Consider the following 17,714-nt stretch of genomic DNA (forward strand, 5'->3'; position numbering starts at 1 on the left):
TAGGGCTGCTCTTACCTGATACGTGAGTTTGAAAGTCATTTTTTGAGTGGAAGGACAAGGAATTGAAATGTTTTGCTTCTATTTTTTTCATTTTGTTTTGTTTTTTTCTCTTGTGCATGTGTCAAGACTGCACCCACGATATAAAAAGTGTTGTCAGCTCAAACATTAGGTGCTTGATTTTTAAGAGCACTTGAGTGTTAGTTAGTTATGTCCAGGCTATAGAATCATAGAATCACTTGGGTTGGAAAAGACTTCCAAAGGTCATCTAGTCCAACCCACCTGCAGTGAGCAGGGACATCCTCAACTAGATCAGGTCACCCAGAGCCTTGTTGAGCCTCACCTTGAATATCTCCAGGGATGGGGCCCCCACTACCTCTGTGGGAAACCTGTTCCAGTGCTCAACCACCCTCATTGTAAAGAACTTTTTCCTAACATCCAATCTAAATTTAAATCTCCTCTAATTTAAAACCATTGCCCCTCATCCTATCACTGCAGGCCTTATGGTCTGTCAGAAGAAAAGGGCAAGGCTGGAGGTAAACAAAAGGGGTGTAAGACTGGAGCAATGCAACACCATGAAGAACATTTGCACCAGGCATTTAATAGCAGTATCTGATTTAATGAATGCAAGGGGTTTTTTTTGGCAATAAACCTCCACATGTCTCCAAGATCTAATCTAAGAGTCTTCTACCTAGCACCCACCATAGAAATCAGTGACTTCTCTGGACTTGCCTCGTTAGGAGAACCTGCTTTCAGACACAAATGAGCTGGTGTTAACGTTGGAAGTCACTTGGAGCGCTCTGGTTTTTGTTTGCTTGGTGACATTTAAGAAAGTGGCACATTTCCCATATTTTGGGCTCATATTGCCCATAATTGCTTGATCAAGTACAACTGTCACCATATGAACTCAGAAGGTGGAACAGATCTTCAGTTGGCACTGATAATAAAATTTTACAGGCTTCAGCTAACGTCACTGGGGTTTATTAACATAGGCAGCATGAAGAACATCTCGGTGTCTAAATAGACATGTATTTTTCCTAGCTCTTCCTCCAGGACAGTAAGTCTTGCTCTGTTCCTTATCCTGAGGTTTAAAGGGAAAACAAGATGCAGTGGGATAGTAGCTTCTTGGAATCAAGGTTATCCAGTTAGAAATTTCTATTTCACACTTGGGTAACTGGAACATTGATCAAATAAAATACTTTTTCCAGCCACAGAAATAAGAAGTTGGCTCAAAGATGAGATCCAGATGCTGTTGCTATTTGTGCTTAACAAGGAGGATTGAAATGCTGGGAATGAGCTTTCATACCTGCTGCTTGTAAATAACTCTGGCTGAACTCCCCTAACTGCCTTTGCAAAGTAGGTTGTGCAGCACTGTTTGCAACAACTGCAAGCAGCTTGGTCAATCTTGGGGACAGCTGCATTTAAAGGGGGGAGTGTGTAAGTGATGGGAGGAACTGGTGTGAACAGCATTTCAGAAGTGTGACACTGGTTTGCAAATGTTCAGATAATGTCTTGTGATGGAAACCAGCCAAAACGTGCTCATCGGAAATCTAAAAGAAGAAAAATAATGCTTTAGATAACTAGATGGAGGAGGAGGTTGAGGGGAAATGGGTGTAGGAAGAAGTACAGCAATGTAGAGTGTCTAATGTTAGCTTAGATAGATGGATCCACAGCTAAAAAGTGCAGCCTGTCTATACAGATGCAGCAGCTTGGTGGAGCTTGTGCCGTTTCCTTCAAAGGACAGGCTGTCAGATCATCCCCAGGTAGATTGACTGTAATATGGAGATGCTGGCAGTAGCAGAATTAGGATTTGTATAGCACAAGTCACTCAGTGTAGGGAAGGGATGGGCCTGTGGCTTCTGGAAAGAGTAAGTTTTTTAAAAGCACACCAAAACCAGTTAAATAGTTATGTAAAAAATGTTGGAGAGAGCAAGAATCTTTATAAACATCCATGTTCTTTTTTGTCCAAAGCTTCATGAGTGATTATGCTTTATTACTAGTCTCCTTTGTCAATGGTCTGTATCTGATACTCTCTTCCATGAAGTGACTGGGCTCTCCCATCTACCAGATGTCTTGCAGGAGTGGAGGGCAGTTATGAATCCATCTGCTTTTGTTCAAGAGTTTGTTACTTATCAAAAATATATCTACTGGAGCAGGCAGTGGATGATAATCTTGTATATTTCTAGAATAACAAGTTGCTTTTCACAACCCACTGGCTAAATCATAGAATTGTAGAATCATTAAGGTCAGAAAATACCTCTAAGATTGAGTTCAACTGTGACCCAACTGCCATGACCACTAAAATATATCCTGAAGTGCCACATCTACAGCTTCTTAAACACCTCCAGGGATGATGACTCCATCGCCTCCCTGGGCAGCCTGTTCCAATGTGTCACCACTCTTTCAGTAATCAAATATTTCCTAATATCCAACCTAAATCTGGCACAACCTAAGCCCATATCTTCTCATTCTATCGCTGGTTACTTGGGAGAAGTGACCAACACCATCCTCACTCTAATCTCCTTTCAGGGAGTTGTAGAGAGCACTAAGATCTCCCCTCAGCCTTCTCTTCTCCAAACTAAGCCACCCCAGCTCTCAGCCACTCCTTGTATGATGTGCTCTCCAAACCCCTCACCAGCCTTGTTGCTCTTCTCTGGACACCCTCCAGACCTCAGTGTCAGAAACCAAGACATCCAAGCCCCAAAGCCTTCAAAGGCAGTAACAGTGCATGATTAGAAACTGAACTAGGATGGTTTGCTGATATTAACAAAGCTGCTGCGTGCTCAGCTCGTTTACAAGCAGCGTGGATGCCTGATAAAGATGTGGTCTAATGACAGATGCTTATCTTTTTCTTCCCCTAGCATGTCTGCTCTGAAAAGTGTAATTGAAAGGAGGGTCATGTGTTAAGGGGAGGAAAAAAGTGAAAGGTAGTGTGAGGAGCATGGCTGGAGCAAACAGGAAAATGAGATGTTGAGTTCTTACGATGTGGGAATAAAACTGTAAATGTCCTGGCAGCCTAAAGGGAACTGTGAAGAAGAGTTGTCAGCAACTCCAGCCCCAGGGAAAAGAGAGAGAGAAGGGGAGGCTTTGAAAACCCACATAAGAGTTATCTAACTGCAGCAAAAATGGGATTCAGAGGTACTATTGAGGAGATTTTGACATTTCCTTTTCCCCCAGAATGGCAGTGGCAGTAGGTGTAGCTGATGCAGAAATGTGTGCATCCCACACTGGGAGCTGACTTCAAGCAGTATCTGCTGTCTTGCTTCCTCTCCTATACCTTGGCTTTCGCCTTGAATTTTTAGAGATGTCCCTGCCACATTCTGCTCTAAGCATAATGCTAAGAGTTTGCTGCATCAGAATATTTCCAGCTCCCAAGAAGGCTGGTAAGGAAACACAGATTAAAAATAACATGGCAGGAAGAATCTGCCTCCAAAAAGATACAGAAACACTGCCTTTGTGGAAGGAGCTTTTGCTGTGTTGTGTCTGTGTGCCACTGGCATTCCCAGATGGCTCTGTGTAACGAGGCTGTTGTGCCTTTCAGGTGTGGGATCCACAACATGTTCCCTCTGCACTTAGCAGCACTGAACGCTCACTCAGACTGCTGCAGGAAGTTGTTGTCCTCGGGTAAGTGACTCCCGCAGCGCCTGTAGAGCTCCGGTCGTGTGTCTGTGCTGCTTACAGCCCCTCTCTGCCCTTTGTTGTGAGCTGCTGAAGTGAAAGACTTCCTGTGCTGTGGTGTCCGGCAGCATGTGAGGCTTTCCTCATGGCATGCTGGCACCTCTTCACATCCTGGAGCCTTCCTGCCCCGACCTCTTTCCTCCTGATAGGTTCAGAGAGTTTAGGTTAGTTCACCAGGAGGAGGGAGGAAATCCAAGACTCTTTTCCAAACTCTAGGAATTTAAACTATATTCTTACCCTGAAAGGTTGGACTAGATGATCCTTGAGGTCCCGTGTGACTGCGTATTCTGTGAAACTATGAATGTGAGATAATACTTGGTTTGGGCTCCCCCCCCCCAGAAGAATAATTCAAGAAACGATCTCCTTGAGGCCTGTGCTGGTGCAGGTATTTAGCCCTCACTGATGAGGAGATACTTTAGATACAGCTAGAGTGTATTTCTGAGTCCAGATGAAGTAACAGGGCTCAGCTGGCCTGTGCTCTGCAGGCGTGAGAGAGCAGGCAAGTGAAGGTGTAGTGTCCACAGGGCAGCCTCAGAATCCTCACCAGAGCTCAAAGCAGAAGCAGCAGGAGTCTGCTGACACCACCCTTTGAAAAGAGGCACAAGTCAGGTGCCAAATCCTAAATGCTCTTTTCCAAGCAAGAGTTCCCATGACTTAAAACATCACAAGGCAGATCATACGCTTTTTCTAGAAAACTACTTCATTACCTAACACATAAACCCTCTTACAGCTGCTTTTCCCCTAAATTTGGGTCCTGTAGGCTATAAAAATGGTGTGAAAAATAGCAATTCCATACCCACTATGTTAAACCTTAGCACACTCTGGCCTTGACCACTAGATAGGAAAGGGGAAATATAAAACAGCTCTGGGTGACCAGAGCCAGGCTTAATACTTAATACTTAGGCTTAATACTGCCAGGCGTTTATCTTTGGCCTCGTTCCTTGTGATGAATATCTCTGGAAACCTCTTTCCAACCCAAAAGCCACACACAATAAGAACAATCCCATTTCATGTTCAGGCCAACTCTGTGGTTTTTCCTCACATCTCCGTGTTTTCTGTCCTCTTGTCCTGCTGTCCCAGGGCTCTTGATGTGTGTCTCTGCCTCACAAATGCCTGTCCCATGGTCTCAAAGGGGGATGTGCAAAGCTGGATGTGGAAATAGATGCTCACCGACTTCGTAGCTTTTTATCACCTCTCTCTGACCATAGTTGCTTGCGTACTGGTTTGTTGGTTTGGGTTCTGTTGTTTTTCTTTTCCCTTTTTTTCCCCCTTTTTTTTCCCCCAACTAACTGATTTTTCTGTCTCTGCAATGTTTCTTGTGGTTTAACTAGGACAAAAGTATAGCATAGTGTCCTTGTTTAGTAATGAGCCCGTGCTGTCTGCAGGCTTTGACATAGACACCCCTGACAGCTTTGGAAGAACGTGCCTTCATGCTGCTGCTGCCGGAGGGTGAGTAGCAGCCGTGCCCCTGGCTGCCGTAAGTTACTTTGTGGCTTCATTGCAGATTTGGTGCCAGATGACTTGGTGGTGCCAGCCCCAGAGGAATTTATTGCAGTGCAAGGGAAGCAAAGTGGTCTGGTGTCATGTGGGTCGCTTGAGGCTGTCTTTTGCCACTGCCTTCATTTGGCTTTGCCTGCAAAATGGAAGAGATGGTCTGATTCCCTCTGCTGCAGAGAGCTGGGCTGTGGTGTGAAGCATGGGTATCAGGCACAGGGGAAAACTCTTTCTTCTCAAGCTCCTGTGAAGACTGATTCAGCTATGGGAGGGAGTGCTGTATCCTCACCCAGGGCTGTCTGTGGACCACAGTGGTCACTGAGGGCTCACAGTCAGCAGGAAATCATCACTTCCTAGGGCAAAGCAAGTGAGGAGGAGAAGGTGCTGTAGCTCCTGGGATGCTGCTAGCAGGAGAACTATTCCTGGCCTCCACCTCTGCACTGTGCCCTTTTCTGAAAATGGAACTATGCAATAATGCCCATCAGATTGCAGTGCTGGTGTCCAAATGAAGCTCATCTACATCCTTCCCATTTTTCAGGTGCCAAGTTTTAAAGTTTCTGAAAGAAAATCCAACAAACCAAACCAAAACTAAAAACCCAACCCCCAACCAACCAACCTCCCAACAAGAAAGTCAAAAGACTTGTTCTCTCAGGGTGCTTCATTCCTGATAAGTGCTGGAAGACTGCAAACAGAACAAATGGAAACTGAAATGCGTCAGCTAAGGCTGTAAATGTATCCTCCATCTAGTTTAAATATTTCCAGTTAATTGTCACTGGCATGCTGTGAAGTTAACCTAGCAAAAGGAGGAAACATTTGGCTAGCATTTTGACTCTTCTGTTGAGTACTTTATGTCTCAGAAAACAGCTGAAATGGAGCTTTGGCTCAGAAAACAGCTTAGATTTTCTGTAGTTATAGCAAGGAGAAATAGTCATCCACAGCAAAATACTTGGCAGTCTTTTTAGAATTTTTTTGTTTTGTTTTTCCCCAGTGGACCAAGATGTATATTACACCATCTTTGTTGTTAGAAAAACACCTACTAAAATCGATCCAAATACTGCTTTTATTGTTCTTCTGGTATTAGTCTTCTTGAGACTTGTCTGACATTAATAGAGGAGGTATGACTATTGTTTGGAGGGACATTATTACAGTATAGTTCAGATGCTGCCTCTTCAATAAAGACTGCCCTCCAAAAGAACAGTAGAAACAACCTGAATGCCCTAAAGAGGAGAAGCAAAAGTGGCTCATGAAAATAAAGCGTCTTTTTTTTTCCCGTGCTTTACTACAATTGTCATCACTAACAAGTGTGTTTATTTTTAGGAGGCTGTGGCAAATGTTCCACAGCTGTTTAGTGCAATGGCAATTTAGAACAGGGATGATCATGTACCAGGATATTGCATCCAGTCTGGATTTTTTGCTGGAGCTATGCAAAGAGCATTCCTTTTTTAATTTTTTTTTTTTCTTGACATGTATCTGTTACTCCCATTACATTAATGGGAGCTGCAGGGAAAGAATATCCTTCAGAGGCCTGCTCATCTGATGGGGGTGCACACAAGTGATTTATTGCCCCCCTGAAAGACAAGGAGTCTTGGAAAGTTGTTTTCTGGCTTGGAGTCATTCATTTATGGGCTGGAATTAAAAAAGATGTGAGAATTTAGCTGGCTTATTATTCATTGAAGGTCACCTGGCTTTAAAGAAGGTAAAGAGACAGCTATGATGGGATGAATTTTTTCAACAACTACAAAGCAATGGAGCCCAGCTCATAAATGCAATATTGATCTGACAGTCACTTTAAACAGCTGTGCTTTTATTCAGCAAAGCACTGAGAGACATGTTTGAATCTACCAATAGTCAACAAATCAGATGAGAATAAACCTAAACAAACCATCCAAGAATAAACCCCAAACAAATACTGTGATTAAATCTCACTAAGTAAACAGGATTTGAGCAGTGAGCTTACTGTTGAATGTTTTGCTGGATGGGGGGTGGCTTTCATTAAATGTCACCTCTGTCATCTTGCCTGGCATTTTATAAGTCAGCAACAACTTCATTTTAAAGTTCCCATCAAATCCCAGTTCAGTGTGGGGAGCGTTGAAGTACAGCTGAACTCAGTAGGCACTGGATTCCAGATCACATTGACTGTGCTCTCTTTGATAAATTAATTATATTTTTTTCCTTCTGCAGAAGGGAATTTGAGGTTTCTAATGTAAAGGGAAATATAGTTGTTTAAACCTTTGTTTTAATTTTGATTGAATTTCATGTTGGGGTTGGCTGATGCCTGGTTTTGCATGACAAATAATGCAAAAAATAGTCAGAATAACTGTTTCCTTGGGGGGTGGCAGGGGCAACACAGATGTAAACTTCAGTTTTGTTCATGTCTTCTTTACTTCTCTTTGCAGTAATGTTGAATGTATAAAACTCTTGCAAAGCAGTGGAGCAGATTTTAATAAGAAGGACAAATGCGGGAGGTAGGTAAACGATGCAGCTCCTTTGGAAAAGAAAAGTATCTAGCAGGCAAGGAGGAAAGACCACCTCAGTCTGGAAATCAGATGTTCTCTGAAAATGGGCAGTAAATAAAGCAGAGATGTGGCCTGCCCTACAGACCCCTTGCTGCTGCAGCTCTAGGCCAGACAGGGAGATGCAGACTTCATTAACTACTTCAAAAGCATCACACTCTCTGGAGGTTTCTGGGTTTAAAATACCAGTTGCTTTTTTGTTGGTGGTGGTTTTTTTGTGTGTGTGATTTTGTTTGTTTTGGTTTGGTTTTGTTGTTGTTTTGGTGGGTGGTTGTTGTTGTTTTTTGTTTTTTTTCCCTTATTGCCTAAATTCTTGCACTTGTGTGCCCAAGACAGCACCTAGGTCATGATGCAGAGAGTCCAACTGATAGCTACAAGGAAGATTAAAGGGAGTCGAACATCTCTTCTATGAAGAAAGACTGAGAGACCTGGGGCTGTTGAGCCTTGAGAGGAGAAGGCTGAGGGGCAATCTTATCAATGTCTATAAATATCTGAGGGGTGGGTGTCAAGGTGAAGGTGCCAGGCTCTTTTTGATGGTGTCCAGTGACAGGACAAGGAACAATGGGTATGAGCTGGAACACGTGAGGTTCCACCTCAGCGTAGGAGAAATTTCTTTACAGTGAGGGAGACAGCCCTGGAGCAGGCTGCCCAGAGAGGTTGTGGAGTCTCCTTCTCTGAAGACTTTCAAAACCTGCCTGGATGCATTCCTGTTGTGACCTGCTCTAGGTGATCCTGCTTTGGCAGCAGGATCGGACTCAATGATCTCCAGAGGTCCCTTCCAACCCCTAATATTCTATGATTCTGTGGGAGGTTTGCTGCTGCTTGACCTGCTTCCCAAAAGTCTCTCCCCTATATGAAGTGTTGCTATGCCAGTTAATAGAGATGCTGGGAGGCACACCGTGCTTTGCTCTGTCTCCCAACTGGATTGTGCCTACAGAGCACCAGCAGCAGCTCTTGCTGGAAAGAGGTGCTTTGCAAGACCCAGACTGATGATCTGTATCCTGTTAACACTTCTTAGGAGCACCAAAACTTTCTGTTAGCACCATGTTGGTTAAATTCCCATTGCTTTGCTTTGGGTCTCAGGAACATAAGGCTGCTGGAAATTTGTCGGAATGCAGCAGTTAAATCATCGTTGTCCTCAGTGGTGCATATTGGAATATGAAGTAACAAATTGTCACTTATGTTCCAGGATACCTTTGCACTATGCAGCTGCAAATTGTCATTTCCACTGCATTGAGACACTGGTGACAACAGGAGCCAATATTAACGAAGCAGATGACTGGGGACGCACCCCCTTGCACTATGCTGCTGCTTCTGACATGGACCGAAAGTAAGAACGCCTGTTTGTATTCCTGCTGTCAAGTGTTCTGCTGAATTATTGCCATTCTCTTCTCTTCATGATGCTGTGTCACTCGAGCCAAAAGAAAGTCATCCCTCTAGCAAAGGAATTTCTCTCAGATGTCTGTGGAACTTCATGCTGTGAGATGCTCTGACTGGAAGCCAAATCCCCAGCTGATAGAGCATTTCAGCTCTTCGGTTGATGTCACAAAGTTTCACAGTCACCCTGTCCTACTGAACTATTTTTACAACATTTTGTCTTCCATTTTCCTCACAAGAGTAATTTTCTGTATCTACTTTGCAAGTCTGTCAGAAGGGCTGGAGCAAGAGACAGCAGAAGGGGAGGTTTTCTTAGGTGGGCTACACTGACACAGACATCTGGCTGAGAAGATGTGCTAGATCTACTCCTCGGTCTCTCCTCACTGTTGTAGATGATAAAAATGCTCATCCTTGTGGAAACAGGTTGCTTTTTAGAGACTTTAAGAGAGAGAGACCTGTGAAATATCCTTTGGCAGGACACAGTGCTGTTCTTGTGAAGAGGGGAGATGTCAGCTGTGATGCTTAGAAATCTTGTGGTTAGCAACTGCAAGTATTATTCCCACATAGCTGCACATTTTGGCAATCTTATACTGTATAAACCAGGCTCAATTATCCTGTTAGTGCTCTCTTAAAACTGTTAGGTGCCTGTATTTATTTCAGGTCATCCTATGTCTCTGTGTTTCATTCTTTCAAACACTAAGGAACTATTTTTATTGGCTTCTTGTACAGTGAGGTCTGGTAAAAATACATCTGGCTCATTCCCAGCAGAATGCCACCTCAAAGCCACTGCAGAAAAACTTCATTTTAATTATATGGTAGAGGTTTGGATGCCATACCAGTGCCATGGTAGCTTCTGTGATAATACTGGTATAAAAATGTCCTCCCTGTCACCTCAAACCTGAACGGTGTTGGGCAAGAAGGTAGTAGGATCTTGAAAGGTGTGGGCTTGGCTTGTAGGAAGGCTTTCACCGCTGGCTGTTCCTAGTTCTGCCTTGCCAGGGTGAGGTGTTACTCAGGCTGTTGAGAACGGTGGTTTGTGTGTGTTTTTCAGCTTTTGGCTCTTTGTCAGTGAAGTTCCTGCATTAAATAAGCTTAGCAAATAAGCTCTTGGTTAACTTCAGGATGTATCTACTTCCATCACTAATCATAAAAAAGAAAAGAAGGTTAATTTAGTCACATTCTGAATGTTGGCAGGAATGTGTGGCCTTTATTTGCTCTCACGCTCCAAACCTAAATTGATTCTGATGTGGTGATGATGTCTTGTCATTAAATTTTCCAGTCAGATATGTTCTGGAAGAAGCCTTGTTACATACTATTTGCAGTCTGTGTTTTTTATAGATCAGTTGTTTGTTGGTTGTTTTGGTTTGGTTTTTTTTTTTTTTTTTCCTAATGAATGGTAGAAAACTCCCCAGGGCAGGCAAGGTCAGTCTAAAGAGTATTCATAATTATTGACCTTTGGCTGTGGGCAGTTCACGAGGAGGCAGAAGTCTTGGTGTGCTTGTTGCAGCAGGGTTGCACTACTGCATAGCCGTTTTTTGGAACAGTTGTTGCTTGTGGTATTCAGAAAGTACCTTTTCCTGCACTGGAAATCACAGCAGTGTTTTTCTTAAATGGATGATGGCAGTTTCTGTTTCTTCATGTCATCACCTACTTTGTCCAGGGCATCTTACTTTGTGATCTCACTGATTTGTACTTAACTGGAAGCTGATGCAGGTAAAACATCAGCATAGCACATGAGTGCTGTCTATGAGTTTACAATGTTAGCGTTCAGGGCAGTTGTTTTAGTAACAGTTCCGTTTTCTCTGAGACAGTGGACATGAGGCACACCCTGGGTTTCTAGAACAAGGTTGTTGCTAGCACCCACAAGGAAGAACATCAGATCTTGATATTACAGATGAGAAATTTCATGTTAAAGAAAGAACATCCTGTTCTGCACTGTGCAGAATCCAGTCTGGAATTTGCATGTTATATTGGGATTGAGATCAGCAAACTCTCCTCCTACAAGCCTTTCAAACCACTAATCCGTGGTGGCAACACTTTGTAAATGTATTCTGTGTTACCCGTGGTGGCCAAGAAAGATCATAACCACAAGCTTGTGATTGTAAGATCACAGATCATAGTCTTTCATTTGCCATCCCTCCAGCTGGGAAGCAGAGGGGCCAGGAATGATCTGGGTGTGCAGGAGTATGAAGAGATAGATCGGTTTCCTGTGATTAAAGCATCTCTAATTTTTAAATACTTATAGAAGAATCAGCAGGTTACTATAGAAAGAAGCAAACTGTAGTAATTCCTGGCTTCCTCTCTGCAAAGGAAGCAAAACACACAGCATTGGATGTGGGAGAAATGGAAGGACTCTAGAAAGTGATGATCAAACTGTTTCTGATAGAAACCAGAATTTTCTAGAGGGTTGGTATTTTTGGGCATTGACTTGCAGGACAGTAAACTACCATGTTGTAGTTATCTCCATTTCTTGCAAAACTTAGCTAGCTGCAGACTCATGCTGTGCTCTCACAACTTGGGTAACCCTTACTGTTGGCTGGTGGAGGTCAGCTCCTTGAAGTGGAGAGTGGGGATGTGTGGCAGACTGAATCAAAGTCACTCGAGTGATGTTTTGAAAATAAGTTGCATTTTTCTGTCCTCTATGCTAAGAAGAAAGAATATTTTAGGTAACTCCCATGAAAATGCTGAAGAACTTGAAAGAGCCAGTGAGATGAAGGAAAAAGAAGCTGCACTGTAAGTTTGGTGTCAATAAAGCAGTTAGACTCCAATCCTGGAGACTGCCAGTTAATGCTCTGCTTTTGCTCTGCTAAACACAGTGCTTGGCTTCAGTGAGGACTAACCTGAACTAAACTGCTCCATGCTCTTCTCTGTATACATATTCCCTAATATTGCTGTTTCTGTGCTTGCTGCTGTGGTTAGAAAATGTGCTGCTTCAGCAATGTAAGAAGTCTTTAGCATCACACACTGGCTTACCTGAATGCTCTGCTCTGAGCATGTGCGTGGGAGAAAGATGTAGCCACTGGCTTCCTCTATTTATTTACTCAGCTTGATGTCTCCATCTAGCAGCTTCATGATCTTTCTGGCTTTCAAAATCCCCCTCTTTTTTTTTTCACACAACAGCCTTACATTCACTACAAATTACAAGCCATGGAAGAAAGTACTGGTAACAAAATGATCATAGAATCACAGAATTGTCAGGGTTGGGAGGGACCTCAAGGATCATGTAGTTCCAACCCACCTGCCATGGGACACTTTACACTAGATCAGGTTGCTCAGAGCCCCATCCAGCCTGGCCTTAAAAACTTCCAGGGACAGGGCTTCTAACACCTCTCTGGGCAACCTGTTCCAGTGTCTCACCACCCTCATGGTGAAGAACTTCTTCCTAATATCCAATCTGAATCTACCCACTTCTAGTTTTGCTCCACTCCCTCTACTCCCCCTCGCCCCTACCTGACACCCTAAAAAGTTCCTCACCAGCTTTCCTGTAGGCCCTTTTCAGGTGCTGGGAGGCCACAATAAGGTCTCCTCAGAGTCTTCTCTTCTCCAGACTGAATAGCCCCAACTCTTTCAGTCTGTCTCCATAGGAGAGGTGCTCCAGCCCTGTCCCCTCCAGCCCGTAAAAGCAATCAGCATTATACAGAGGATAAAGTTTGCTTTGAAAACCAAATGATAAAAAAAATTTTAAAAGGCCAACAAAGATGAAAAAATATATATGTATATTTAAAGCCTTTATGTTTCACCTTGCCACAGTGCAGGCATGGAGACCAGAGGTTGGATCTAAAGAGTTTTTCTGTGCAGTAGTAGCAATTCTAGACTGTTACATCGTGGGACAGAGTCGTGTAGGGTTTTTTCCATCTTTGTAATAGGAAATGGTGTTGTGGTCTAGAGTAGCAAAGACTGGCTTGAAGATCGTTCTTTATAAAGAAGATCCTCAAAGATGAATAGAGATTTTTCTCTTTTTAAAAATGGTGGATGTAGGAAGCTGTTGGTGAAAAGAAGGAAGCTCATGAGTGGTTTGAGGTGCTGCTAGAAATGAACAGCCAGTTGTCAATGCTGCTCCTAGCTGCAGTGAGAGAGACCTGTTAAATATATCAGGTTATTATAAATAACAGATAACTCTGCTAAGTATGATATTATTGTGAGCTCTCATTTAAACCACTGAATTGTCCACAGGTGTCTAGAGTTCCTCCTACAAAATGATGCCAATCCATCCATCCAAGACAAAGAGGGGTACAACACCGTGCATTATGCTGCTGCATATGGGCACCGGCAGTGTTTGGAACTGGTGAGTGCTCAGACACCTTGGAGGGCTTTAAGCTGCTCTTACATGATGTGTGTACTGTGGTGTTAGGAACTTCCCCTGATGGGTACTGTTTGAGTTCTTTGGATATTCCCAAATCTGTGAAAACATGCAGTATGGTGCAGTTAACTCAAATATGTAGAATCATAGAAGAGTTTTGGTTGGAAGAGGTCTTCAAGATCATCAAGTCCAACAGTTAACCCAGCACTGCCAGGTCGCCACTGAACCATGTCCTTTAGCACCAGATCTTCACAGCTTGTAAACCATTCCAGGCCCTCAGCGGTCTAGGCCTAGCTTTGATAACCCTTTTAAGGAAGAAATTCTTTCTCGTGTCCAACCTAAACCTCCCCTGGTGCAGCTTCAGGCCATTTCCTTTTGTCCTCTCACTTGTTTCTTGGGAGAAGACACCAATCCCCATTTGGCTTCAGCGTCCTTTCAAGGAGTTGGAGAGAGCCAGAAGGTGTTCCCAAAGTCTCCTCCTGACTAAACAACCCCAGTTCCCTCAGCTGCTCCTCACTATAACTGTTCTCCAGACCCTTTGCCGGCTTCGTTGCCCTTCTCTGGACCTGCTCCAGCACCTCGGTGCCCTTCTTGGTGTGAAGGCCCCAAAACGGAACCGAGTATTTGAGGTGTGATGCAACTAGTTTGAATCTTAAAAACATGTTAATCTTGGCAAATCCAGTCCTTGTTCATCAAGCTGGTGCTTAAATGTTGTCTGCATTTGTGCCAGCAATACAGCATGGTTCCCAGTGTGTGATGGTGTATGTGCCTTCTGCAGCTGGCACATTATCTGACTTGCAAACTGTGAGTAAATAGTCCCCAAAAGCAAACAGCTTTTGTCAGCTGCATACCTTCAGTGCCTGTGTTCCTCAGTAAAACAACAGCAGCACTCAGAAAGCTTTCCTAATCAAGATTAACCTGGCCTGCAGTGGAACTGAGGCTTTGGCTGTTGATACTGGATTATTGATATCCTTCACCTGAATAATTAGAAATTGTTTTCTCATAAGAAGCCACAAATTTTTCAGCAAAAATTGGATTCAAGAGATGTTTAATATAGATTTATAGAAGTTTGTGACCTGTAAAGACAAATATCATGAAGATGAATGTTAAGTGATCTACTCACTGTACAGCATTCTATCTAACCTCATTGTGGCATATACAAGCAGCCTCTTCTTGATTTTGAAAATGCTATCATTAGGATATTGTGCAGATATTCTGGCTGTAGTAAGAACACTGTGTGCAGTGTGGTGGTTTGTGTTGCTTGGTTTTTTCTTTCTTTGTTGAAGAGTCAAAGTGCTTCGTTATTGAGAAAGGGCTCTGTACAGTGCATGCTGCTCTCACAGGATGTTTACCAGTGCTGTCAGTTATGGCCACCACAAGAGAATTAAGGCTGCTGGCCCATGGCAGGATCACCACAGCTATGAAACTGTGACCTCTCATTGCACCAGGCCAGCCCTGGGGCGCAATTTCAAGTGGGATTTTGAGGCTCTTAGGCTTCCACCTGCAAGCATGTATATTTAGGACACACAAAATATCATTGCTCCTTCAGTGCTTGTGGCAGTCAGCTTGGCCTCTCCTTGTCTAGCACCTTCTCCTAGAGCTGATCTCTTGTGATTCTGCCTGAAGGGATGAAGGAATCTTCTGCTGAGCCTGCTGTCCATTTGGAACAAAGGCAAATGCTGGCATTTGCAGGGTGTATATAGAGTGGTGTCCTCTGTGCTGTGCACAAGCCTGGGTTTGTGTGGCCCCAGCGATGTGTATTGCAACCTGACCTGTCTTACCTCTAGATTCTGGCATGACTTGTGTGAGCAGAGGTTTCTATAATGCAGTCTTCACTGGGGAATTCTCCTCTGTCAGCCTTCTTATCACAGTCCATGTGTGCCAGTGGCAATAAGATCCCTTCTCTTCTGCTCATTGCTGTGTGTGTTTTTGGCACCATACCAGTTGCAGACAGTGTTCTGCTATTGAGCAGTGGTGTTGCTTAGACAAAAGGAAGAGCTGGGAAAGCAGTGCACATCAGAGATGTTCTGTTTTAGTTTTGGAAGGTGAAAGGCAAACTGGGCTAGAGACAGCTACGAAGCAAGTGTTCTATATTCAGACAGAGAAACTCCATGCTTTTCCATATCAGTCTTCTCAAGTTTGTGCCTACAGCTGCAGTAGAGAAACCTAAGGTCAAGCATTCTTTGCAGAGTCATGGTCACACAGCTGCTCTGTGTACACTGGTGAAAGAAAACTGCTACAAATGTTGGCCCCTTGTATGTGAAGGACCACAGGCAAGTGCTCAGGTGTCTGCCTGAAAGATCTGTGGCCCCAGGGCATTGTCAGTGTTTGGGGATGAACAGCAGCTTGTCTTCTCTCTGGAATACAAAAGCTCTGTACCAGAAAGCATGTGTGCTCTATGAACAGTGGGACCAGGACTCGGCACCTTTGCACCCACTGTCAGAAGGTGGTTCTATTTTGTTCACCTGAGTGCTTCTCCCTTAGCTGTAATGAATTACTTGAGTGCAATAAATGTGTAGTTCATCGTGGTGATTAATTGATACAGGCACTGCCTTTGCAGTCATAGTCCATTGACTGCTCTGGTTATTCATAACTGAACAAAGTGTCCACTACTGTTTAATTGATTCTGGGCATGACTTTGATCCAGAGGCCTCCTCTTTTCCACACAGCAGAGAGAAGAGTAAGTCGTCAAACGCTATCCGAGTCCTCAAGCTTTCTGTTTATCAGTTTCAGACACTAAATCCACAGAGATCCAGAAAATAGGCCACCTTTTTGACCTCGCTTCTCTCTCCTGAGTTCTGCCAGGCTCTCACTGATCCCAACTAATGCTGCAGATTGACTTGGTTGGGTTGCTGTGCAGAGTAGGTGGATGAGAAGAGCTGACTGTTCCTGAGAAGTTCTTGGTTGGTTTAGTGGTTGATACTGGAAATACGTTTTTCTTGCCGTTTTTCTTGTCTTCAGTGCTAATGGAGAGGCAGATAAGATTCACAGAATTTTTAGTGCCGGTTTGGCAGCAGGCTGAACATGAGCCAGCAGTGTGCTCAGATGGCCAAGAAGGCCAACAGCATCATGGCCTGGATCAGGAATAGTGTGACCAGCAGGACCAGGGAAGTGATTGTCCCCCTGTACTCAGACCACATCGCAAATACTGTTTTGGGCCTCTCACTACAAGAAGGACTTTGAAGTGCTGCAGTGTGTCTGGAGAAGGGCAACAAAGCTGAAGAATAGATCTGGTGAGGAGTGACTGAGGGAGCTGGGGAGTCTGGAGAAAAGGAGGCTGAGGGGAGACCTCAAATTGTGCCAGGGGAGGTTTAAATTGGGTATTAGGAAAAAATTATTTGCTGAAAGAGTAGAGTAGGTCAGGCATTGGAACGGACTGCCCAGGGAGGTGGTGGAGTCCCCATCCCTGGAGATGTTCAAGAAATATGTGGACATGGCACTTTGGGACGTGGTTTAATGGCCAGAGTGGTGTTAGGTTGATGGTTGGACTCGATGATCTTAGAGGTCTTTTCTAACCAAAACAATTCTGTGATGCTATAGTTGCCTTTAGTCAAGGAAGAGTGGGAACCTAGCACCACAAATTCCAATGTAAATGTGCCAGTAGATAGGCAGGAAGGAACTTCATATTGGTTTGATTCACACAATAAGAAACCACTTGAGGTCTTTCCTCAAAGTGCTAACTTTGAACCACTGCTCTGTATCACAGGAACTCTGACAGGGAGAATTCTCCTTCTCAAATACTTCCAATCCCTTCCATCCTGAAGGAGAGATTTTCAGGCAGAATTACTGAAATAAAGCCATTATTTTTCAGTACTAAATTAACTGTCATTTTACTGGGTTTTGGGGGATTTTTGGTTTGATTTTTTGTTGGTTTTTTGAGCGAATATTTTTTATTTATTATTAATAGCTGATGCATGAAAACATCTGGAAAATATCTAAAATATCCCAGAACCAGTCAGTTTTTTATGGGTGTAAAACTGTTAGAGAAAAGAGTTCATAGAAAATATGAAGGCTTAATTCTGATCTAAACTAAGGCAGAGTGGGTGCAGCAATAAACTTAATTTTATGAGTAATGGTTACTGGTATTTCTCTACATGCACAATATTAAACCTGAGCAAGATATTAGGGAATTATTTACATGATCCAGAATATGTTAAACTTACCAGAGACCTTTTGAGATCAATTTTTTCTTCCTCTCTGTTTTTTGTAATAGGTATCCAAAAAAAACTTATTCCTAAATAAACATAGTCACTTAAAAGAAGAAGACTTTTCCTTTGCTGAGGGACCTGATTTGGGCTTTAAGCTTTCAGTATTAGAAAATATTTGCACATTTGAATAGAGTTTAGGAAAAAAAA

General features: G+C 43.4%; 1 protein-coding gene across 1 annotated transcript in view; it reads left to right on the plus strand.

The window, feature by feature from the left end:
- ANKRD44 (ankyrin repeat domain 44) overlaps window positions 1-17,714 on the plus strand; it is a 74,924-nt gene that overhangs the window by 28,557 nt on the left and 28,653 nt on the right. The window contains exons 10-15 of the mRNA XM_054381513.1: window positions 3,539-3,621; window positions 5,007-5,124; window positions 7,566-7,634; window positions 8,872-9,012; window positions 11,709-11,792; window positions 13,233-13,344. Of these exons, the coding sequence (XP_054237488.1) occupies window positions 3,539-3,621; window positions 5,007-5,124; window positions 7,566-7,634; window positions 8,872-9,012; window positions 11,709-11,792; window positions 13,233-13,344 (607 nt within the window). The remainder of the gene's footprint in view (window positions 1-3,538; window positions 3,622-5,006; window positions 5,125-7,565; window positions 7,635-8,871; window positions 9,013-11,708; window positions 11,793-13,232; window positions 13,345-17,714) is intronic.

This window comes from Indicator indicator, chromosome 5 (genome assembly GCF_027791375.1).
Source record: "Indicator indicator isolate 239-I01 chromosome 5, UM_Iind_1.1, whole genome shotgun sequence".
Taxonomy (NCBI): domain Eukaryota; kingdom Metazoa; phylum Chordata; class Aves; order Piciformes; family Indicatoridae; genus Indicator; species Indicator indicator.